The sequence below is a fragment of the Hippoglossus hippoglossus genome, chromosome 13 (assembly GCF_009819705.1).
Source record: "Hippoglossus hippoglossus isolate fHipHip1 chromosome 13, fHipHip1.pri, whole genome shotgun sequence".
Taxonomy (NCBI): Eukaryota; Metazoa; Chordata; class Actinopteri; order Pleuronectiformes; family Pleuronectidae; genus Hippoglossus; species Hippoglossus hippoglossus.
In genome coordinates this window covers 4,612,270-4,637,825 of record NC_047163.1, presented here as the reverse complement: position 1 = coordinate 4,637,825, position 25,556 = coordinate 4,612,270, and the positions used below count along the sequence as shown (strand labels likewise).

The 25,556-nt window shown below is 45.1% G+C and overlaps 1 protein-coding gene across 13 annotated transcripts in view; it reads left to right on the top strand.

Moving 5' to 3' along the window:
- Nucleotides 1-25,556, top strand: part of tenm4 (teneurin transmembrane protein 4) — a 158,210-nt gene that overhangs the window by 85,676 nt on the left and 46,978 nt on the right. For 8 of the 13 annotated variants that reach the window (XM_034604130.1, XM_034604128.1, XM_034604132.1 and 5 more), the window contains 9 exons: nucleotides 195-409; nucleotides 1,781-1,991; nucleotides 7,195-7,296; nucleotides 7,861-8,055; nucleotides 10,146-10,346; nucleotides 14,207-14,392; nucleotides 17,435-17,461; nucleotides 20,675-20,821; nucleotides 21,751-21,967. In XM_034604130.1, coding sequence (XP_034460021.1) covers nucleotides 195-409; nucleotides 1,781-1,991; nucleotides 7,195-7,296; nucleotides 7,861-8,055; nucleotides 10,146-10,346; nucleotides 14,207-14,392; nucleotides 17,435-17,461; nucleotides 20,675-20,821; nucleotides 21,751-21,967 — 1,501 coding nt within the window. The remainder of the gene's footprint in view (nucleotides 1-194; nucleotides 410-1,780; nucleotides 1,992-7,194; nucleotides 7,297-7,860; nucleotides 8,056-10,145; nucleotides 10,347-14,206; nucleotides 14,393-17,434; nucleotides 17,462-20,674; nucleotides 20,822-21,750; nucleotides 21,968-25,556) is intronic. The other 5 variants (XM_034604133.1, XM_034604131.1, XM_034604126.1 and 2 more) reach the window with 1 other exon arrangement.

Here is a 25,556-nt window from a genome sequence, read left to right as displayed (position 1 = left end):
CTCTGGACAACATTTTCTGGCAGCGGTCAGACGGGGCCATCCATTATATTTCCCTCCTCTGCTTGTCAGCGATGTGATTGAATATGTGTGATATGGTCAGACTATCATGCTCCAGCAGACTGACTCTCCCTGCCCTCCACACGCTGGATTAATGGCGTGATCTCTTTGACCGATTTACTTTGTGTGCATTGCAGGCAAATTGGATAGCTTGTTCCCAGATGACAGCTATATAGATATGGGGGAGATTGACGTGGGGCGCAAGGTCGCGCAGCAGATTCCCCCCGGTATCTTCTGGAGGTCCCAGGTCTTCATTGATCATCCCATGTACCTGAAGTTTAACGTGTCCCTGAGCAAAGATGCCTTAGTGGGAATCTACGGAAGGAGAGGTCTACCTCCGTCACACACACAGGTATGAATGTCTCTTCTGTATTTAGTATTAGTGTTTCACTCTGGCTACATCCACACTACGACGTTTTAAAAGGTCTGCCGTCCGAACTACTGCAGAGTTTTCAAGTGCCTAAAGCAGAGAAGTTTCAAAACGCTGCTGTTTTAGATTGAAAACTCTGTAGCTGTGTTGTCGTCCGGACGAGCGGTGAAATCAAAATGTTGAAAAACACGGAGATAAAACACGTAGATGGTATCAGTATGGATGTAGCCTCTGTTGTGTTTAATCCCAGTTTAAACTCTAAATGTGTCTGGGGCTCTAACTTGGCCCATCTCGATGTTTTTCAGTGAGGAAATCGTTATGTTTTGTTTGTGAAAAACAGCAGCAAGTTGTAAAAAATATGATTCTTTGTGAAACAACTTAAAATCACTCTGCCTGTGTCCTATAAGGATTCAGCCTCTTTTCCCCTATTCCTCCCTCATCTGCTGCAGAATACGAATCGGGATATTGTTGAAAAAAATAAAATAAAATCTATCTCACCGTGTTGCTACGCGTCATGAATACAAACCAATTCATAAATCTCTCTATTGTGTTATGAATCACTTTCTTTGTTGCAGAAAGGATTTATGGCAACTTTCTTTCAGGTTCAGTATCATCAATGAATCACACAAAAAAAAACACACAGAGCTCAGGGGCCAAGAACAGGAGATTTTTCTTTGCACTAATTCCCCATCTATGTGCTGCACAGAATCAGATGCATCAGGCTATTAATCACGTCTGGCTGCTCGGTTCACAGAGTTTACATTTGTGCTGTAAACGCAACTGTAATTCAACATACTGTTCGTAGCTTTGTTTCTTTTTCTGCGTCTGCACTAATGTCCGGTGTGATTCATTTTCTCTCCGTCAAAGCATCATGTTTGTCTCTTCCCTCTATTTTTACTTCAAAGAATATAATCTGCCGGAGTTTTTTTTCGCTCTGTGACTGATTGCACGCGGAGTGGCGGATGAGTCAGGACTTCTTTCTTTATGCAGATGAAAAACGAAACGCTGCCTCATTGCTATTCATTGAGTCACTGTTGATATGAAGCAAATCTTTGCAGACATTATTTGGTAAACAGTAAGTAAGTAAAATTTATTTTCCACCCTAGCTTCCCTTTTTTTTTACTGTGATGGTTTTTAACAGCCTTTCACATGAGATATGAGGAAGAGGAAATTATCACACAGCCCATCCAGCCACGATGTTCCAGGACTTACTCAAGCTCCTCTGGAATGATGAGTTATTCATGCAGACCACATAAAGAGGGCTGAAAGCACTCAAGTCTCACATGTCACTCTAATGGCATGTCTGCGGTCCGTTCCGTCGTTCTGTCTCACTTTCCGTGTGTCTGTCCACAGTTTGACTTTGTGGAGCTCTTGGACGGGCGGCGGCTTCTCGCCCAGGACTTCCACGGTCTGGAGGGGCCCGTGGCGATGCAGCGGAGCCTGGTGCCCATCACCACGCACGACACAGGCTTCATCCAGTACATGGACTCGGGCATTTGGCATCTGGCCATCTACAACGACGGGAAAGAAACCGAAACCGTCTCCTTCCTCACCACTGCCATAGGTGAGCGCCCCGAGCATGACCCGCCACTGGAACCTGTAATAGCAACCCACATAATCCCTATAATACCAACCAGCAGCAATCCACAACAGCCTCGACTCGGGGGCATGAGTCAGAGACCGTTTTTGACAGATTTCAATAGTCAAGGAAAGTGCAGGTTAATCAAGGTGAAGTTGAATATTACAAAAATCAGGACATCAGTGCTATCCTGCCATGCCCCAGAGTGGAGCGTTGAGAGATCATAATATCCTCATTAGCCTGAGTGTCTTCCGAGCGAATCAGGGGTCCGGCTTCTGGGAACCATTTGCATACAATTCAAAGTATGATTGTACCCTCCTGCTAGTGCCATTTTTGATCATGATTTGCTCCAATTTCCATCTACTTTCCATATATCAAAGTCGGGGAGATATTCCTTCTCCTCTGACTCCACGCTCGGCACACAGCTGCGTTTCAGACATACGTCTTTTTTTATTTTATTTTTTTGAAGGTGATTCTGGGTTTGTACGCTCCTCTTTGTTCTCCCTAAAGCGCCTTTGATTAGCACTGCTGTATCAAGCAAGGTGTGAGAGGGCCCGAGGTGTCGACTTTCACAGGGATGGCAGCTGGGAGCTGTTCTCACATGGTCTTTAATTAAAAGCTCCTGGGCCAGAGTCCATCTGTGACAGGGGCTGTGCCAGGCAGCGGATCGATGAGAAGCTGTCCTCAACATCAATGTAACACCAAGAGGAGACAGGCAAGAGATGCACCGTGGCCCCCCCCCCCCCCGCACCCCCAGTCCCTCGCTGTGCCAACAACGACCGTAATTCAATACGTAATATGTGATATGACACAAGCAGGGGGAGTCATGTTATATGTCTTCTTGGCTGAGCGTCGACGAAGGCCTCCTGTGGTTTGCATCACGGTAAACACAAGTAGATAAGGTATTCTGTGCAGCGGCCGGGGACAGGACGGGGCGGGGCCGTCTTAGTCAGAGCTGGAATTCTGCGTCTGTTCATTTGTATTGGAGCTGATCCGCCCACGGGAGCTCGGAGGGAGGCAGAGGGGCCCTTTCTAAAATGGGTCACCGGTTAAGTGCCCTTCAGCAGAAATTGAATCTCACCAACTGCCTGGATTGTATTGAGCCGTGGAGGGATGGAGTTGACCTTCAAATGGAGGAACCCAGGTATAGAAGTGTATGTGAGCAATATCCAGAACAGGCGCGCCGAGAGACACAAGCTGCATTGTTTATAAGACACCGGCAGTAAAATGATTTTAGTGTGTTTGCAGCGGTGTTGGTGGGAGAGAAAATGTCTCATTTGACCGTCAGTGAGGCATCGTGCGCTCTACTACTGCACAGAATGTGTTTTTTTTTACCTGTAAACTCAATACTATGAATGCACTGTGATGAAAAACATTATTGTTTTCTTACCAGATGTATAAAAATCTGTATATCACCGGTTGAACATGGCTCATAAGGTCATTTCAAAACCGTCTTGGACCTTGTAGGCCGATGTTTAAAACGTCTCTGCATCATGACATTTACACGTTAATGCCTTCTAATCAAATGTGGGTGGATGTTATTCCAGTAGCGTTGGTTTTGTCACCTCCCTACGACACGCTCCTTTAAACCAAAGTTAGCGGGTAGACAAAAGCCAAATGTTAGCGGATGTCTGTGGGTTTTTAGACCAGTGGAAAAGGGGCTATGGATTCTGACGTCTCTCTACATCATTTAGAGATTTATAAGTTAAGGGTTCATTATCAGACTCAGGAAATTGTGTTAATTTACTAAATGTGGTTTGGTCTTGTTCCAGTAGCGTAGCCTTGGCTCGGGCACCTCCCTCCAACAACACATTCTCTAAGGGAGACATGTCACCGCAGTGCCAACACACACCTGGATAGAGGACATCACAGTGTCCCCTATGGACATTTTAATGTCATCGCAATTACATAGCTTTGCAAATTACTCTAACGTTCGCTTTAACGTTGGCCGTCTGACTAACGTTACATTCACCCACTCCCTCAGCCACCTGCCCAGTTTTTTGAGCATTGTTCAAAATGATGCAGTGGGTGGAGTGAGTCTCTGAGCCGAGGCTGAAGTTGCACTTTAAATGGAAGGTTTGCACGTCGCACGTAGCCGTGCCCACGAGGCATCTGGGGGATAGAGTGTCCCCGTCTTTAATTTGGGTTACTCCTCATTACTTGGCAGCGGCTCCGTGGCAATCTGAGATGTACTGAATGTTTTGTCTCACAGCCCTCTGAAGCATGAAGCCATTTGTCCCTGCTGCCTGGTGCCAGACATGCTTTAGTCCAAACGTGGCTTCCTATACAGGGGGAGCAAAGCAAGAGGGAAGAAAGACTTACTGCTAACGTCTTAGCCCATCCTGTCTCACTCTGTACGCAGCGGACCATCATTCAGAGGTGCTGAGCATCCTCGGAGAGCGTGGCAAGGCTCTGATTAAACCTGCCTACTGCGCGCGACTCTGTCCTCGCCGACTGCAGAGACTCACACAATAGTTAGCTCCCCTGATATGAAGGGTAATGAATTTCAATGAAGCTCTGCTTGAATCCATGATTTATGCGTTGGCCTATGTCGAGTGTGTGGCTAAGAGATATTCATGGCCTCCCCTGCCTGCTCTCGGAGGAAACGGGCATTTCGACATGGGGAGTGTGAAGTCTGCTAAACTGCGTCAGCAGTCAGAATGGGAGCAGATTACTCAATTAAACTCTGCTCGGCTTGTTGTTCACCAAAGAAATGCCCATGATAGATAAAGATAAGATAACCTTAATTAGAGGCACATTAATGTGGAACAGAATAACTGCCTTGATGCTTAATATGTCAGGGAAATGCAGTTTTGAAAGTTAGATCTTTCCGTGCCTCGCTAGGTGAGCATTGTGTGCATGAGCTGCAAGATTCACGCCAAGAATCTCCCCAGTATAATTGTACTTCTGGGAGGAATTTCTAATGGCAAGTATGCACACACACCACACCTCATTTTCCTAACTGCCACCCACCACCCCACCCACACCCACCCACACACACACACACACACACACACACACACACACACACACACACACACACACACACACACACACACACACGCTCCGCTGGTTTCCCGAGCTTTGAGCGAAACAGAAAAGCCCAGGCCTCCTACTGTAGTTAGACCCAACATGGCAAAGGCAAGCCGGCAGCACAGAAGACATCAGCAGCATTTCCCAGCTCTCTCTCTTTTTTTTTCTTTTTTTACTGTACCTCTGGTCTGCCTCCGTCTCCGTCTCCTTCTCCCCCCCACTCTCTCTCTTTGTCTTTTCTCTCTCTGTCTTGAGTTGCATCCTCCGTGATGATTGACTCTCCAGAGTAAAGGGAAGCTGAATCCACGGCTCACATTTCTAGCCCTTTGTGGAGCACAAGAGATCCTTTGTTCAGTAAGTTTTGCCTCAGAGCCTCTGCTGCCTGAAGGCAATGGACAAGACTGAATATTTTTCAGCACCATTTCAGGCTTAATTCGGCGAGCATCGCGTTTCCCCCGAAATGCTGCCTCTGTCGAGTTCCTCAGATCACTGGTCACTTTTATTCCTAATAAAAGCAAGTGCCAGAACTCGGTGGTAGAAATAGTTATTTTGTCGTTTATTTGATTTTAAGTTAAATCAGCAGACAAGATGACGGAGGGGGCGCTGAATGCTCTGTGTGCGTTGGATAAAAAATGCCCTAGATTGTGAGAAAAAAGAATAAAGCTACACATTCAACTGGAGAGTAGATGAATCACAACCAATGGATGCACAAGACGTAAATACTGTAATGTCAAATGCAGCCGAGCTCCCATTGAAAATACTGGTTTCTATTTATAGGGAACGTGTATTTCTATGCAGTTTTTTTCTTAGAAGGAGAGAAACAATGATATTCTTAGAACTTGAATAGGAAAGAGACGACTGAAGGCGATTTTCAAGCATTAGAAATATTGATTGTAATGTCTTATAAACTGTTTTACTGAGCAGACACATTAAAAACCCACATTTCTGATCAGAGGCTTTAATCACTGCAAAATTATTTCAGCCCAAAAACTAAGTTTTATTTGCATGTTCCATGGAGAGGAACACAATACAAGTATTTTTGTATTTCTTATTCTTGCTATTTTAATTAATTTTCCTAAAATCAATCGCACCAGTGATTTTTCAATCAAGTTAAATCTCACACTATTTGATTTTTAGCCAAAATGGAGCTAGACAAGGTTCCTCTATAACCTGATACAACACAATTGTGTGTATATGATGAATTTGCTTTTGCAAGTACATGAAGCAGACATACATAAGATTTTATTTAAATTCACACCATAGAGGAAAATATGTTCATGATTGCTCAGTGGTCAACTGCAAAAAATATGGCGAAGCAGCTTTCTGTAGCCATGCACCAAAGTTTTGGATCTTTTACTGTCCTAACGTGTCCTGTCCCTGAAAGCTTCTGTTGTTCTGTTGCACATTAAAGGAAAACACAAACGTAGAAGCCACAACACAAAAGCAAAAGTGACAACAAAAGCCACAACACAATGGGAAGCGAGTGACAAATGGTGTTGACAATGAAACAAGCAGAGTTACCTTCTGTGATCGAGCCAGTCGCCGCTTAAAAATGTGATGCTTGTCTATTTGAGGTGTTACGGTACAGCTGCTCCTTCACCGTCAACATCAGTTGTCGCTCAATTCCGTCGTGGGTTGTGTTTCCGTTGTGTGGCTCTTGTTGTCACTTTTGCACTCGGCCACCGTAAAGCACCTTAAGCCACATTGTATGCTTTGAAAAGGGCTAATTATTATTATTTATGACTTATTTCAGTGGTGAAATGGAGGTTCTAGTGTTGCTGCAGTTTCAAATCACCTGCTTGTGTTAAAAGTGTCGAGTTGTGTTTGTCGAGCGACGTGTGCCACTTATCACACTTATCACTCCGTGCAACGTCTGAGCATTTATCTGCTTCGTGCCTCCTGCTCGAAGCCCAATATGATCACAACACTTGTTTACTCTCTTAGTCAATTCTCCCCCTGACATTAGTAACACTCAAAAGGGTTTTTTTTCGCGGAGAGAAACAGAAATGTTGACAGCATCGGAGGCTGGTGTTTATCACTGTCATTAGAAAAGAGGGGATAATAATCAAGCCAGAGAAAATGTGTGGGAGGAAAATTGTTTGGTTTTTTTCTCAAGCCACATTACTCAGAAAAGCCGCTGATTGCCCTCTTGCAGAATCTCTCGATGACTGTCCCAGTAACTGCTTCGGGAACGGCGACTGCGTCTCCGGAGCATGCCACTGCTTCTTGGGATTCAAAGGACCCGACTGTGGGCGAGGTGAGTTCATCCCGCCGTCGTAAAAGTTTTATTTATTCATCATCGTTCTCACACACACAGCGTTTCACGTCGCTGACCAAATTGTATTCACCGCACGACGAGATCAAAGCCGTTTTAATTTGTCGATTACTTTTAATTGTTCTTCAGATCTGTTCGATGCCACTCCACATGACTCACTTTTTCCTCTGTCACTTCTAAAGCTGCGTTGTGATCACAAATAAAAGAGCTCTCGACTAACTGTAAAGGACAGAGCTTTAAATTGCAGGATTGAAATCAAGGCTGTATTTGTTGAAGTAGTTTGTTTTAGTCGCATCTTTACACATCTCTTATCCATCTGATATTTCTTTAACAGCCACACAGTCGTGATAGTGATATTTCTAGAATCTGTAATTCCAAGTGCAATAATCTATGCTGCATGTTGTACAGAGGAAAGTGAACCTCCAATCGTTTTGCTGCCGAAGCTCATTGTCGGATCGAGGCTTTTAGCACAAGCTCACTATTCTTTGAAGCCATGCTTGGAGGGGTCCATTCAAAACGGATGTGTGCCGTCTGCTCTTTTCAAAGCCGCCTGTCCGGTGCTATGCAGCGGGAATGGTCAATACCTTAAAGGTCGCTGCATGTGTCACAGCGGCTGGAAGGGCGCCGAGTGTGACGTTCCCACCAACCAGTGCATCGACATCACATGCAGCAGCCATGGGACCTGCATCGTGGGAACCTGCATCTGCAACCCGGGCTACAAAGGGGAAAACTGCGAAGAAGGTGAGTGTTTTAATAAGTCCTGGTCACGTATCCTAAATTTCAAAGAAACTCTACATGTAATGACATTTTAAAATCTTTGCTAACTACAGAGGAGAGGAGCACAAACGCCGCCAAGGCCTCCAACAGTCCCGTAATTCAATTAATTCCAAATTGCACACACTCATAAATATCAGTCCCCTAAACATCCATGATTTATTCTCTGAGTAATCAACGAAAATGTTGACAAATCTCACAATGTTAAAGAAAGAGAAAAGAAATTCGTAGATCTGTCCTCTGATCCAGATCTGCACCACAGATTTTGTGGAAATCCATCTCCAAGTTTTTGCATAATCCTGCTAACAGCAAACAAACGCAAACCATAATACTCTTAATAGAAATAAAGCCGTAACTCATCACTATATACATATTAGGTGATTTTTCCTGTATAGATCATGAATATAAGGAATTAATTTAATCCCAAATGTTCGTTTGCTGTTTGAAATGCAGACACACACACAGTCTGATGTTAATCCCTGAGGAACTCCACATTCATGATTCTGGATAAAGCTTGACCAGATAGGATTGAAGGAGCCATTGTGTTTGTCAGCTCTTGAAGGCTCTCAGTTCAGGATGAAAAATGGACCCTGGGAGTTTGATAAATGGGGGTGGGTGACATCCATAGGCCCCCATTCTATTTCGGGTGAAGTGCCAGCCATAAGGAGTGGAGGGGATGGCGGACGAGGGCCCTTTAACATTTTTACCTTTCTTCCGGGCGACCTTCAGCCGCGATGATTAATTGCCAGGAGAGAGTTGCTTGTCAGTTAGCCTCTGATCTTTGTGCCTTGTGCCCAAACCATCTGCTAAGAGGCGCGGGATGCTGTTTGTCTCACCATAACGGCCTTTATACCCATTTGTGTCATGGTAAAGGGGAGCTGCCACGGCGCGGCCCCACTGCTCTCTCCGTGGCGAGACGTTGCTGCTGCTCGGCACCCATTTGCCATCTGTGTGTACCGTACAGATATTGTCTGGCAGGAGGAATGTTACTTAGTGTGATTGTACGCTCTCCCACAACCCCTTGCACCTTAGGACGTGAGCGCTCAGTTAACGACTAGTCAAGGGAGGAGAAGCTATAGAAACGGACCCTTAATTTGATATTTGCATACGAATTAAGCTTTAACCGATACAGTGGAGGGAAGCCGGTGCAAAGCCTCTGTAAGCGAGCACGCTCTCCAAGAAGTCTCTCATGTTGCCCCAGGCTTTTACTCACTTAACCCTATTTTCTTCTTTACAATCTGTTTACGGGAGTTTTGGTTACTTCCAGCTTCGGCTTTTTATTTTAGATAAACAAGCTCCTATTAAGGCTATTTCTCTTTTGGGAAGAGGGTTTCCTTCAGTGTGGCCATTTTCAGAGAATGTCCATGCAGTGGGGTCTGCACTTTGTCTTTCACATATGAAGGACGCAGCAGGAGATAATCCGGTTAAACACGTCCACGACAACAGGGAACTCTCTGGAGCGTTCAAGCATCTCCACCAAGGGGATCACCACATTTCTGTTTAGAGCACATGGCCACTGGGCCTTGGATCTCGTTATCTTTCACATCTGACATATTTGTCTGTGACTTCTTCTTCTCTACGTGTGGCTCCTATTATTTTAGTTTTATTTTTCAGTTCTGCATCCATCACGTGTAGAAACATCAACAACGCAGGTAGCTCATTCAGACATTATCTAGAGTTTCTTCACGTGTGCTGGCAGAAAAAAAACTCACATTTCAGGAGTTTATCTTTCGATAAACAAACTCCCATCAAGGCACCTTCTCTTTTTGGGATGAGTTTTCACTCTGAGATGATGGGAAACTCACAGCAGGAGTGTGGGCAGTACCTGTAGACGACCCCCAGAGTGAAAACAGATGTTCGATTTGCTTGTTTGTGAATCTTTTCTGTGTTTTTTCTTGAGAGAAAGTGAGCGTCCTTGCTCCCATCTTCTGTTCTGTGCGCTCCCTCCGCCTTTGTCACTTAACTCGAGCTCAAACAGAGGCGACAGGTTGCTGCTGAAAGAGATTCCCAGCGGGTGACTGTTGTGTCTGACATTGTCTCTTTGGACCCCCTTCTAGTGGACTGCCTGGACCCGACATGCTCAGGGCGAGGGGTGTGCGTCCAGGGAGAGTGCCACTGCTTTGTGGGGTGGGGGGGGCCAGGATGTGAGAGCCCCAGGGCCTCCTGCATGGACCAGTGCTCTGGACACGGAGCGTTCCTGGCAGACACCGGAACCTGCAGCTGTGATCCCAACTGGACGGGCCACGACTGCTCCACAGGTGAGTGCGTCCCCCTCGACTGAGAGCAAACATTTTTCCTACCAAGGGCCGGTGCTAACTCAGCTGTAAACAAGTTGTAAAACATAAGTACATTCATGGAGAACATTGCATTTTTTTTTCCTGCAGAGTGGAAACAACATTTGCGCTACCATCTGAGGTGCCTATAAATTCAGCCGCTTTTTTAATGATGCATGTTAAAGGAGCATTGGCTAAAAAAGGAAAATATACAAAAAAAAGACTGAGATCTAATACAGTTTGGTCACAGCTGTGGAGATAAAAACATTAGCCGTTGCCTTATTTGTAGTTTTAGACGTTTTCTCAGTTATGTCATCTCTCTTTCGTATTGATCCTCAGCTCCAGACAAACAGTTTTTCACAAACAGTCGATATTTTACTGTATCCAGTACAATTTCTTCTTGTTCAATGTTTGTAACATCATGTTCTGACCTTGACACCTTCTGTCGTTTCATCTGCGATAACATCCCCTTAGAATTTTTCGTTCACTGTTTGATTGATTATAATCTTGGCAATTGCTCCCCACAGAAGTAAATATTTAGGGTTATATTAAAACAAAATTGTCACATAAAAGCCCCAATTATTCACATCAGTGATCAGTCGGAGGTCCACAGCTAGCAATCAATCTCCGGTATGATTCTGTCCTGAATCTATTTCTCTTGTGAATGGTTCTCAGCCACTATCGCCACATGCTTCGTTGGCAGAGACGAGGGAGAAGTTGTCAGAGGAATGATCTAATGCAAGTTAATGCTCCTCGTTGCGCTGCAGATTTCTTCACGCTGGCACAAATCTCACAGCTGACGATAAGTTTTTCTGCTCCGGAGGATTGTTGCCATTGTTTTTTATTTCGTCCACGGGGACTGATGTCTCGTGGTAGTCGCCGGGACTCGGCCGAGCGTGAGTAACAGTCCAACGCACAGAATATAGCGTCTTGGACTCTTAAGGATGAGGAGAAGTCACGAGAGATTAGGTTCAGCTCACATCAAACTACAGAAGGACGTTTCTCCTAATGAGGCTTCAGTGAACTTGTTGTTATATTGTTGAGGAGTAAATCTAAGACCCTGTTCAGACCTTTTTATTAACATCCATCCTGAGTGCTGTTATTTTTACTCTTCAGAGCCCATGTGGTGATTTGTTTGTGGTCACCGTCGCACCATTGACACAGACCAACACATAATGATAATGATCGATCTACACATTCATTCATTCAGTCCCTCCTGACTCTACCTGCTCTCTTTAGCTCCTTGGTCAAAACACCAGCTAACATCTGGATTTTTTCGTTGTTATAATCTCAGACTGGGTAAAATCAGCATCATTTGGTCTTGGAGAACTCTAATGACGGACATGACTGTTTTGCATGTAGAGCAGGGAAGTGAGATTTAATCCCAGGAGGTCACAGAAGACACAATCAGGACGAATTTGAATCCCAGGTGAGAACAGACAAACTTAACGTTGTCCAATCGTGATCGGATCTCTCAGGACGGATGTCAACACCAGGTCTGAACATTAACCGCAGCTTCTTTTACTTTAAGACCAATTAAATAACAATATACACCTATATCAACCGTAAAAATATATTAATGAGACTGTTCTTACTTTGTATTGTTATTTTCTGTCGGATAAAATAAGCTTCAGACCTCACGTGTAAATATCACGTCAACTCTGTCTGATACAGTTCCCGCCTCCAGCTGCCGTTATTAAGACGAGACAGTTTGATCCTCGCAGAACATTTCTGAAATGAGGACTAAAATTGGAGTCCAGCGGTAAACTCCAACGAATCCCTTTATATTCCGAGCAGACACAATGACCTATTAGGTAATCCTGGGGATTTTGAGGGAAATGGGCAGTTAGTCTGAGTCTGCCTCGCGAAAGAAAGAGCTCTGTAAATGATGATGAGTTGGCTCTTTATCCTCCTTTATCCCGTTCATTGTCGAGCGTTCTGTGCTCTAATACAACACTAAGCTCGCTGCTGCCGTAGTACAGCTACTAGCCTATAACCTTGGAGACTGGGGTAACGCAAAAGACGGAAATCCTTTAATATATCGTTCAAGATTCTGTAATCCCCCCCCCCCTTCCCCCTTCCCCAATACTTTTAAGTCACAAACTCATTTTCTCGTGCGGCTTTCGGAACAGTACAACCTGGACGTGCGCGGTCGGCAGTGCGGCCGGTACTGCCCATAAAACAATGCCTGAGGTTTTATGTCCTTTAATATGTGTGTTTTTATGCCGTTTTTTTTTTTGCCGTTCTCCCACCCAGAGGAAAGTTTGTTTACACGCTCCTTTAGTGCAAATGGTTACGGCCACCGTGGGGATGAGGGTGTTTCTCACCGTGGACGACTCTTACCGCGGATAATGAGGGTTTGCCTGCAGGCTGTAATTGCAGCTTTATCATGTTAAAGGTTCCCCCCCTTCTTCTTCACAAGTGAGCTGTTGTCTCACAGTTAGTCTGAGTCTGTTTTCTCCCTGACCAGCATGTTTTGCTCTGATAATTCAGAGGAAGGATGCGGGAGGGTCGGTTTCTACATTTTAAAGTCGACATACGTGCTAGTGAAATCACTCAAGACGTTAATTGTGCTAATATTGTCTTAAGGCATCGTTCCTCAATTAATGGTTATCAGAAAATTATTAATGAGGGATGTTTTTATGTTTGCATGTGTAATGATTGTTTTGGGTACGTGTGTGAATTTTCAATATTCACACGCTTCTCTGACGCTGTAACTCCAAATCAAAAGTCGGATGTAAAATTAGCATTTGTCTAGTTTAACAAAGTGCTCGGCTGTAATTAGCTGGGGGGAGAGTGATTTTTTAAAAAGCCTTTTAAGCTGGTAATGTCATGTTATGGTTTGTGGGTGAAAATACCCCTCAAATTTAATTTGTATGACAAAATAGGCAGTAATTGACTTATTAAAAGATTTTACCTCCAGTTGGGTCCCCTGTGGTCATATTTGAATTGGCTTGGCTAATAAGCCAGAAATACGCGGCTATTGTTCCTCGTTGCCCATACGGCTAAGCCTCTTTTGAAACAGAATGGTTAATAAAGAGGTTAACATTTCAATGCGATTAATAAGTAATCTGTCAGTGTTTAATTTCTTTGAGTCTTGGTCTTGTCATACTCTCCCTCGAGTTCATGAGACGGGGGTAATGTCCCGGGCTCTATCTCAGCCTGGCAGGGAGGTCTTTCAGCCGCCGCACAATGGCACCAGCCGAGCTCTACTGTGGCTCCGTCGCTCAGTCGCCCTTCATTCCCTGGACGTCCTCCCTCCGGTGGTACACTGCTCCTATAGGTAGAATAAAAGCCAGCAGATATAGACGTGAAGCTGCGGAGCTTCACCTCCATCCTTTAGTTGAGTCCATGGCAAAGCTGCGAGCACTGTACCACACAGGAAATAAAAATGTACACTTTAATCAAGATGGTAGCGCCGATGTTGTTCCTGCGAGAGGCTCCTGCCATGTTTTTTTTTTTCCCACTCTTTACCTCCTTTGTGATAGAAAGAGGTGAATTTAAAAAAAGGAGAGGAGGCACGGGGGGGGAAGAATAAGTCTGCAAAGGTCGCCACAATCCATGTCTTTACTTTGTAATGGACTTATTAGATTTGTATTGTCAGAAAGGATTGCCCCTTATGAGGTGCAGGAATTTCTTTTCAGCCGCCATCAGACAAGGTAGTGAAGCGTGGCCGCCTTTTCCCTGACAATAACTCCTGGATTTGTCTTTTCTTCACCCTTGTTGCCTTGTCCTGTCACCGCCTTGTCTTCCCCTTCCATCCCTCCTCCTCTGTGTCTGTCCCCCCCCCCCTCACTCTCCTCTTTTTTCTTTTTTGTCTCTTTCTATGTCCCTGTCTCCCACAGAGATTTGTGCAGCGGACTGTGGTGGCCATGGCATTTGTGTGTCGGGCACCTGCCGCTGTGACGACGGCTGGATGGGCACCGGGTGTGACCAGAGGGCGTGCCACGCTCGCTGCAACGAGCATGGCACTTGCAAGGACGGCAAATGTGAATGCAGCCCGGGCTGGAACGGAGAACACTGCACTATTGGTAGGATGGGAAGAGGGTTTTGGGGGTTTGGGTGGGGGGGGAATGTATGTGTGTGTTTAGAAAAGGGGGTCCGGGGGGGGGGGGGGGGGGGGGGGGGGGCAACAAAGGCGTGGGGCTGTCTGTCTGCCAGTGTGTGTGTGTGAAGCGCTGGGTGTGAGGGGAAGGGTCCATTCGGAGAAGGGGGGGGGGGGGGGGGGGAAGCATGCTTAATTGAATTTGTGCAACTCGGTAAAGCATGAACAGGTTTACTCAAGGATCTGAGGCTTGCCTTCTTGCATTTTAATGTGGGAATGTGCTAAGGTGTCCTTTCATTTTAACTCATCCTTTTTCCTCATCTCTTTCTTTCCCCCCCCCCCTTTTTTTCCATTTACTATTAATTTCCAATGCTTACGTGTGAGTCCTTGTGAGCACGGCCGACCGGCACTTCGAGCTGCAGCTTCAAACCGACAGTTGTCTGTAAAGACTTGTCGAAGAGAAGTTTTCGAGACCTTGACCGAATGTCAAGAGCTGTTCTTGAAAACACTGACCCGCTTAAACCCAAAAGTTCTGAGAGTTTTCACTGTGTTTGCAGAGAGAGAGAGAAGTTATCTAGCATTGTGTGTTTTGTTTCATAACTGTGCAGCAGAGCAAGCAAACAGTGATTCATGCGTTTAAAATGTTGGCTCTTTATATTTTTTTGTTCAAATCTTCTACGCAGGGAATAGTGAAAAAGGTAGAAGAAGCCAACTTGCTTTCCAAAGTGTTTGAATTACCATATATTGAAAATTTACTTTCCTAAAGAGAGGATATTGCTGTTATGAGCATTAGTTTCTCCTAAGGAATCAGTGTTAATATGTAAATACCAGCAACAACAGACGCAGCCAAGCTGTGTTCATAGATTAGCAATAGTTGACCTCTGACCTCTGTTGAAGTGCCCACTGCCAGGTCGGCATGACGACATTTTGGGGTTCTGTTGATGGATGTTCTGAGGTTTGACAGTTTTCGACGAGTGTTTTAATGTGATTTATCTTCACGATATTCAAAGTCTGGACTCTCAAACCTCCTGTGAACATCAGCGGAGATCATCCAGAGGACATGCAGATGCCTGCTTTGCAAGTTTGCAAGTTTACCATCCTGTGTTTTCCTCTTCTCCTCTCTTCTCCTCTCCTCTCTTCTCCTCTCCTCTCCTCTCCTCTCCTCTCCTCTCCTCTCTTCTCTTCTCTTCTCCTCTCCTCTCTTCTCCTCTCCTCTCCTCTCCTCTCCTCTCCTCTCTTCTCTTCTCTTCTCCTCTCTTCTCTTCTCTTCTCTTCTCTTCTCTTCTCTTCTCCTCTCTTCTCTTCTCTTCTCCTCTCTTCTCTTCTCTTCTCTTCTCCTCTCCTCTCCTCTCCTCTCTTCTCTTCTCTTGTGGGAAGAAACTAAGTTCATTTACTGAATAGATTAAATTAAAGTTTAATTAGCAACCCCGTCAGTAAATTCACACAAATGGAGATTTAGTGAAAAACTGTGAAAAAGCTTATAATTGTTTGGAAAACTTATTTAGTTTAAAACCTGTAAGGTGCTGTTGAATGTAAACATGAACATTCGATTATACATGTAAACGTGCATAAATTATAACATGTCAACAATGAAATATATGTATACATATGTGTAATTTAGAGATATTTGGTACACAAGAGTATTTCCAATATATCTATTTTGTTTTTCCATCCCACTATATATCCAAGGGCAATAGAATAATGTTAACAATAAAGAAAGTTAAAAAAATGCTTTACAAGATAAAACTTGTATAAACAATTCAAAATTAATTCAAATATCAAGCAATCATAAATCAATAGAAGCTAAATCAAATAAATAAAGTAGAACACTATAAATAATTAAGATAATCAAATAAAATAGGGGTTGAATATGGTAATGCACATTTACTTGAATGTTACTGATTAATATCTTGCATACAAAATGTTACGTAAAGTATAATTTGTTCTTGTTGGATAAACAACCCAAAATAATATATCATTGGAACGAAAACGTCCTGTCGTTAAAGTAATAGATCCATTGGCCCTCTGTTGACAGCTGTGGCCTTACAGGGGAATACAGGCGTCACCGAGGGAAGTGGGGATCACAATGGCCGCCTCGTCCCTCTTCTGCCGCAGCATTTTAATGGACATGAAATTTGCAACTGTCACACATCTGAGTTAATACACAGACGGGACAAAAGTTCCGAGCGCTCGTCTTAAAGGTGAGAGCTTTGTCACACGTTCAAAGAGATGAAGCTGTTTCCTCTCGCAGTATTCTCCTGCACATCTTGGAGCGGAGCCGCCCGAGCACTGAGCCTCGACTCAATCTGTGAATGTTTTATATGCCGGCCTTACATAATTGATGGGCCTTTTATAAGTGCCATATTGAGATCCCCACTCCCTCGACAAGAATATTCCTCGGTGTCATCCATTAAGAAGCCAAAGATCTCAATTTAAATCAATTTTCATTATTGAGAGCTCTGCGTTGGCCCCGGGCCCCGCGCCGCAGAGCGCGGGAGGTCCGGCGCGGCCCCGGCAAAGCCTCCGGTGACCTCATCGTCTATAGCGGTGTTTCGAGATTAAAAGTGCTTTTTGTCGAACATCCTGACCCCCTGTCTGATATTGCTTGAGAGATTTAAGGGCGGTAATATGTGCATCAATCATGTTGCTTTTTGAAATACTCCCCTGAGATATTCTGCCGATCCTGGCAGTTGATAAATGGGGACAGATTGAAATGTTCTTTCTGAACATATCATTTTTTTTTACCCTCTCTCTCTCTCTCTCTCTCTCTCTCTCTCTCTCTCTCTCTCTCTCTCTGTGTTCCACACCCTCAACCCCCCGTCGTCTTTTTTCCTGTCTCCATCCCACCTCCCTCGGTGTCGGATCGTGTTTGTCGTGCTTGTAGTGCATGCTTTTGCTTCATGACTGCACATTTCTTTTTTCCTCTTTACATTTTGTAATGTAAACTAACACCGTGGCTTGCCGTCTTGTCATAGAAGTGGCACTGTTCAAACCTCCCTTATATGTCCTGTGTCTTTTATCTCCCAAGCTCACTATCTGGATAAGGTAGTGAAAGGTATGGCATACCTCCTTCCTTCAATTTTGCCTTCCTCCCATTGTAACAAATCATGCACACACACCATGCCCCCCCCCCCCCCCCCCCCCCCCCCTACATCGACATATGCAAACTTCACGCACCCCTGGTCGCCCCCAAACGACTCATTCTAAAGATCCACCACCCCGCCATCAACGTTTTTGCCATGTCGTCACACGTTATCTTCACTTAGCACTTTCGCACCTGGTGAGTCAAGTTGTGCCGCTTTTCTTTACGTGTTGAATATTTCTTGGGGTTTTGTGTGCAGCCTCGCTTTCTCAAAAGTGGGGAGGGGGGGTGGAAAGGGGCTTCATAACCTGTGCCATGCATTATGGATGAGTGTGCAGCTGTGAGCGGGGCCTGATAGGTGCTGAGGCCGCATCCTATCTAATTAAAAGAGTTCATGGTCTGGTTGGTGCAGGGCAAGCAGGGGGTGGAGGCTGCGCTGCAACCCTGCCTCTCTCCGCCTCTCTCCGCCTGCAGCACCCTCTCTCACTCTCACTGTGTCCTTGGTAATGGACCACCTGGCATTAGAGCGGCTGCCAGAGGAGTCCTTCGAACACTCGCACGCTCACGTTTGGAGCTGTTTTAGGCCGGGCTCAGCGGGGGCTCCTCTCTGAAAGGGCTGCCAATTAAGTTGAACTGTTGCCAGCAGAGAGCGGATCTTTATTTATCCTCGTAATAAACATTCAGAGCGCACTAATCATCTGTCTCCACTGGTCCAACCGGAGTTGTTTTGTCCATTTGCTCAATAAAAGGACAGCTAATGCGCGAACGTGTCTCGGAGGCAAGACGCTATCTAATGGCATTAGCCTTCGACGGTCAGTCCTATTCTTCAGGGAAACAAGAGGAAAATGGAGATGGAATTATTTATTTTTCAAAAAAAATTCGAATGCTCCACAATTCATCCCCGTGGTTGAATAGCGTGACACCGGTGCATGCTGCTTTTGTTATTCACCTGTATTGATTCGGTCTCTGAGGAGCTATTCACAACTCAACAAAAACCCATATTCCGCCTCTGTAGTAAATGTGTAAAGTGTAGATGAATGGCTGCGATTGTGAAAGCACAGGGACAAATTGCTGTTGCTGTAATTTTTAAAATTTGTTTTCATGAGGACATTCCACCTGACTGAGTGTGTCCTTATAATTTAATGTGAAACTTATATAACAATTGATTAATTTAAAGTTTTAATATCTAACAGCTCTTCATTAAAATGTCTAAAAAGCGATGAGACCTCCTTTGTCATATAACTTTTTGACTTGTGTACTCACATTATCCAAAATGTTCAAATCCAGAGAAATCCCCAGTTTAATTCCAGGTAATGGGACGTTTCATTCTGATCGCCTTTTAATCGCGGCACATCCGCTTTAACCTTGAGTTTGAGTTTGCCCGTCTCTGCTGTAACTTCGGGGGCAAATGATGTGTGACGAAGGAAAAACACGCCGTTAGACAATTAGCCAGGTAGCGTTTTTTCTCCTAGGTCACTCGTAATGGATCCCGATTATTCGTTTCCGTTAGCGTAACGTGAATTATACTGAAATACTTCATCCGCGTCTGTTTTGCGTCAGGTAGATTTTCATTGGCAATTGTGGTGAAGAAATAAACTCCCATGATTCCCTGCTGCTTCACGGCATCATCAAGCCAGGTCTTTAGTTATTGTGTTGAAATGAAAGACGTCAGTCGGATAAAGTTTAAAGTGTTTTTTTATGTATCAGATCAAAAGGAATCACAGAACGTTGGAAATGTAATTACAGAGTTTTTCAAATAAAGTCAAGTTTCGATTTTGCTTTATGAGGATTAAATGTACAATCATATGTATAAATGTGGATTCTTCTCTGAGTCATTGTATTGCGACTCAACAACAAACCAAAAAGCAGCTGATGTCACTGAACCCTGTGATCTACATACCCGTCTGTTCTTGGTGCTGATTCTATACCTTTATCTTTCTAAATACTTTTTCTCTCATCACTGTTTCCTCCTCTCTGACTTTAATGAATGTCTCCCATTCACCGCACCCATCTCTCCTCCTCCTCCTCCTCCTCCTCCTCCTCCTCCTCCTCTTGCTCCCCCCGTTCTCCCCGTGTGATGTAAGAGCATCAAGACGGCTGCCCCGCTCTTCTCTAGTTGATAAAATGGGTCAGCTTAGCATTCTCTCTCTATCTCGACGTCTTGTTAACAACACAGACTGTGACAGACTCGTGCGTTTTGATATCGGGGAGATGTTACCCTCGGCCTCTGCTCCAGCTGGGGGGGGGGGGGGGATGCGAGAGCTACCAGATAAATTCCAAACAGCCCCGGGAAAAAAAATGGGGCGAAATAATCCTCTGATCTATGCCCTTGTGAAGACCTATCCGGAGAGAAACAGAGGAATGTTCCACCTGTCGTTCTGCTCCAGCCTGCTTTTAGCTTCCCTGGAGTCACATGCCCAGGAACACAGCGAGTGCAAGCCAAGGCCCCCCCCCCCCCCCCTCCCTCCCTCCATCCCCTGCATAATGCGTCTGAGCTCAGCCTCATCCACTTTTTTTTTTAATATTCTGCATTCTCCTTCTCTTAACGACAAAACACCCACTTTCCCTGTAGGATAATCTTATTGATTTCTAACAAGTGTCTGGAGAACATTTATCAAAACGGAGAGCAAGTACTGATATACATCTTTTTTTTCAATAACTAATGCAGTTTTGTTGCAGCCTATTCTGTTTTCTTTTTCTTTTTTTTCTGCCGACGACAGCAGCGGTAATTCTATGATCATAATGATGGTCACATTGGAAAATCGCATAAAAATACGGATCCAATTATGTGCGAGAACGCCGTCATATATACACCAGCACCCTCATTACCCAGCTTCGGTAGCATAAGCCCAATGTACTGTTGTAATAAGTGAATATTGATTTAGAAGATCCCTCTTATCTGATTTTTTACTGCAAAGGGATATTAGAAGCTTCACAAAAGGTTCATGATATTAATCAACTTCAGCGGAGGGTCATTAACGCCACTCTCACACGTTTAAAATCTTAAAATGACTTTAGTCTTTCTCTAGAAAATATTAGCAACAATCCATTGTCATCAACAAGCTGCTTTGTTGTCATCGTTTTTACTGTTTGAATTCTATTAACAGTATTCATCTGTGTCCCATTAAACCTGCGTTACTTGATATTCTGTGCCAACCGCTGTCTTTGTCCTTTTTTGTCACACAGAGGGCTGCCCTGGTTTATGCAATGGCAATGGTAGGTGCACTCTGGGTAACAATGGCTGGTACTGTGTGTGCCAGCTGGGCTGGAGGGGCACTGGCTGTGACACCTCTATGGAAACGGCCTGCAGTGACGTCAAGGACAACGATGGAGGTAAAATCACAATCGGTGTAGCGTTACCTTTTCTGACACCGGCTGAGCATCATCAGGGACTCGAACACAGTTACACGATAGAATCGACCACACTGTACCTGCTTTATGCTTCCCAGGCTCGTTTGTACTCTTCTGTAGGCGAGGAAGAGGAATGGCTCCCAGTCAGTCAGCTGGACACCGGGTTTTTATTAAAAAGCAGACTAGCGGGCGTAAAGCACCGAGCATTCGCTGGCCCCGGGAGAAAGTCCCGGCTCTGCCCTCTAACTGTGTGTGTGCCAGAGCCAGGCACACACACACACACACACACACACACACACACACACACACACACACACACACACACACACACACACACACACACACACACACACACACACACACACACACACACACCAGGGCCAGGGGGCCGCACCACTCTCGAGGGCCAAGTGGGAGACGTGACTTCCTTTCTTCCAGACCTTATTCTGGGCTTAAGCTACGTGCTAGCATCCCTTATTTATGCAGAGGCTGTTTGTCTCCCCGTGACACTGTGCAGGGACCACACGGCTCTCAGTGGCAAAGATTGGGTGCTGCCGGGGATTTGACTGACTCCTGACAGCAGGGTTTATTTTTATCACCCATCTGGCCAGATAGACCCTGAAAGCAAGGAGTAGGGAGTCCGATGACCCACTTCAGCAAAGTAACGTGCGTTGCACAGCAGCTCCCTCTGTCCCTGCATTATTTCATCTGAATTACAGATTAAAAATGACAACGAGCACTGCTGGATTTTTGAATGTTCTCCAGGATTAGATCATGCAGTCGTGTAGTAGAACAGCAGCCAAACTTAATAACGTCCCGGTGACTCAGATACATAAGTGCTTGGTTTCTCTTGCCAGGTGTGTGTCCAGGTATTTGTTAAACGAGAGGATGTGTGTGTTTGACCTTGTCAGATGGCCTGGTGGACTGCATGGATCCGGACTGCTGTCTGCAGTCAACCTGTCACACCACCGTCCTGTGCGTGGGCTCCCCGGACCCCCTGGACATCATCCAGGAGACACAGATGTCCTCCGCACAGAACAACCTGCAGACCTTCTACGAGCGGGTGCGCTTCCTCGTGGGCAGGGACAGCACCCACATCGTCCCCGGGGCCAACCCCTTCGACGGCAAGTGAGTGACTTGTCCATTCCTCCCACCAGACACCCCGCACAGTGTGAGATTCCGCAGCCAGACGAAAGCTATTATTTTCATGGGGGAGGGTTTTTTTTTGACATCAATATTAAATTGAATTTTCTTTTTTCCACGTCCTCCTTGGGTCTTTCATGCATCGGTTTCTAGTGAGACCACTCTCATTCCGTCAGATGCTGGATTCAATACGTTTCACATTTTAATTCCGCCGCCCGGTATGCTTGACTTTGATTGTACACACAGTTGTGCGGCTCTGCTCATTTCCATTAGATTCAACAGCGATGCAGTTTGAATTTGCATCCGAGCTAACCTCACGCGGGTAATGACTTTTCAGGTGCAAGCACGTATCAATCGGCGGCTTTCGTTTATTTATGTCGGCCCGTGCAATTACAATGCTACGGTTATTGCACTGACATCGCGGTGGATGTAAAATGTTTGCTCTTTTCAACCCCTGGAACAAAATGTCTGTGTGAGGGAGGCAGCCATGGGCGATGGAGGCTGAGATGGGCAGGGACTGGTGGCGCACACCGCTCCCAGGATGATGGACAGATGATGATTGACAAACATAGAATGTGGCAAAAAAAGCAAAGAGCATTCCCTGGCAAGTGAGGCATCTCATATTCATGTATTGTGATTACTCTTACTGTAATCCATCTGAGGCCCACTCCCAGCGGCAGAGCTCACGACACCCCAGCCATGGAATCTGAGACGCTTTCATATCAGGCAGGATGGCTGTCAGAGTCCCATAAGATTCCCCTGCCTCCCTTTCCCTTTGTCTCCGTCTCTTTTCATCTTTAATCGCTCGCGAGGCTGTGTCACCTTATTTGCATCTCGCTTGGTTATGGATCTCTCTCATCTCGGCGCATTATACTCACTGCGAAACAAACAATCACAACAAAATAGTGGAAAGTTGGGTTTTTTTCTCCGTTGATAATATTTCATAGAATGGCGACAAAAACAGCAGAGAAATCACACAAACTAAGCAGATGATATTTGAGGCTTACAAACTGGAAGGTTTCACACGTCACTGTTTTTACTCCAGTGGAGCTGTTGCTTTGTACATGAAGGACAGATCAGTTCTAGAAGTGTTCCTGGTCCAGCAGGAGTCATTTCCTTTGGTATAATCATCTTTTGATTATTGGGTGCTTGTTGAGAATAGTGTGATGATTGCCAACCTAATGTGTTCAGTCTCACCTCACGGAAACAGTCTGCATTCAGCCTGTTGGTCTTTAACGCCGTAGTTTGCTTGTTTCAGACATGAACTCCGTAAAATGCACAGAAAAATCTGGTCGGACATTTAGTCTTTAACAAATGAAGAACGCAGCCGCAGATTCTGTCGGTCAGACTCAGTCACAACAACCTCAGTTTCTTTTCAAGTTGCCATTTTGATCTGTGTCTTCTACGTGTATCGCTTCTCTTTTTGATCCTGAGATATTTGTATTCTATTTGTTACTTTTTTTCAGTTTTGCGTCCGTCACACGCTTCAGTTTTCTGACAATTCCACTGAATGTCCATAGCAACCGATTAGGACATTTTGTGTTGTCATATAAAGTGCTTCTGGAAAATTTCAGAAAAACGGAGTTCGGTGTGTGTCTGAAAGCAGCTTAAGAAATAAGGAATGATCAGGTTAGAGGTGACACGTGTGAGAAATCATAATCAACACATCCACTCGCTCGCTGTGAATTTACATTTTCCTGCTGCCTTCTCACGTGGGCTCACTCGGACGCCTCAGAGAACCACTCGTAACATACATTGTGACATTTTCCCTCATTGACATTTTTTTCCCCCGGATTTTCAAGAACCACTCAACATTTTGCAGATCTCCACTGGACAGAGGCAGAGGCCTACGGGATTGAGTAATACTCTTGTCTCTCTCTCACAAGAAGATGCAGTCATAAATAAGTAAAATCAAAGAATCCAGAGATGAGCTGCAAGATTGGAGGCCTGGGCTCACCTAAAAATATCAGTGGTGATCTATTATTCATGCCTGGTATTCATTCCCCACCCACTGACAGATATGAGCAGTTGTGACAGGGGGCTCTGGGCTGCAGATGAGCCTTCCAGGCCCGGTCTCAGCATCCTCCCGATACGCCTGCCCCCCCCCTGTCACCCGATCATCTCTCTATTGATCCACTAACCACTTCCTCATGCTAGTAGACATGTTGGAGTGCTATTTCTGATGTTTCGCACCACAAAAAGCTGCAAAGGTGCCACTAAATAAAGCATCTGCCACTGCATAGAATGTCTCGACTCTCCACCATGACACATAATACGAGACGCTGCCCAGGCCCGGCAATGGGCGCTGCCTAGAATAGTAAACAGGGACTTTGTCCGTGGAACAATTTGGCCGAAGATTGATAGCTGGCTTATAATAGCAAGGCAGACGCCATCCCCTTAATTTACGGGCTTGCACTTTTATTATTTTATTTACAACTCTTTTATTAGCATTAGGCCGTTAGTGCCTGGAAATCTCTTGTTTGTTTTTTTTTCCTCAGTGGCTTTTTAGCAGCGTTATATATTTGGAGAGCGGGAAATTTACCTTGGTGTCTCCTCTGTTGCCTCCAACAACTGTGCTGCAGTGACACGCTTGTATTTGCAGCAGGCTTTACCCTATAATCAAGTCATTTGCATTGGTAATGATGTTTTTGTTGCCTCTGCGGTGATGGTGCCATTTATTAGCCTTGCTCATTGAAAGTACTCTATACTTAAGTCTAACGTATATTTTTGTATCTCGTCTGAAATACTACAGAGCAGTGTGGTTTCCTCGTGCTGGTAAAAGGGACTGTTTTCCAAATTTATACCGTATTGCCGCCATACGTCTGTGATATTTATGTTTGTTAACCAGTGGTTGTTAACTGTCATTGGTTTTCCAAAGCGACACGCACACCTCTGTGGTTTGTGGTAAATTAGTAGAAGAAGTAGTGAGTCACTGCTGTAAATATTAATCGGGCTCCTCTCAACAGACGAAACCCAAAAGACTATTATCCGACAGCGACCTTGATTCACACCGCCACTTAGAAAAGGCAGATACTGAAATTTGTCCTGTTGCGACATCGACAGTTTGCTCAGAACTGCTTTTTCGAATGGTGCAAGTTCTTAATGTCACAACGTTAGCGGAGCAGAGACGAGCGTGTGCGTCACGCGCGGCAAAATCCATCTCAAGACTTGACTGGACTGAAGTCTTGTCGTCCAAAATACTCCTTCTTAAAAGAAGCCAAAGCAGAGACGATGTCCTGCCGAGTCCGGGGGCCTCACCTGTTTATTTTTCACCGCATGTCCTCACTCTGCCCTCTGTGGATGATGTACGATAAACTGGAGGTTGGAGATATTGTCCTTTTTTCGACTTTGTGAAGCCTCCTGGACGAGTGAAATCTCACACATGAGGGGGGGAGAAGTTTCTGCAACGGAACGCTTCATGGTTCCTTTGCTGCTTTTTCCCCCTCTGCTGTATTTGATGTCAATATTTAAATCATTTGTCTTGACGGCGAGGAATCATCTCCCCATGTGGTTCACAGAGGCAGCGAGGAGATAGTTCCACTTTCACAGCTCCGTCTGAAGAAAGTGTGGATGA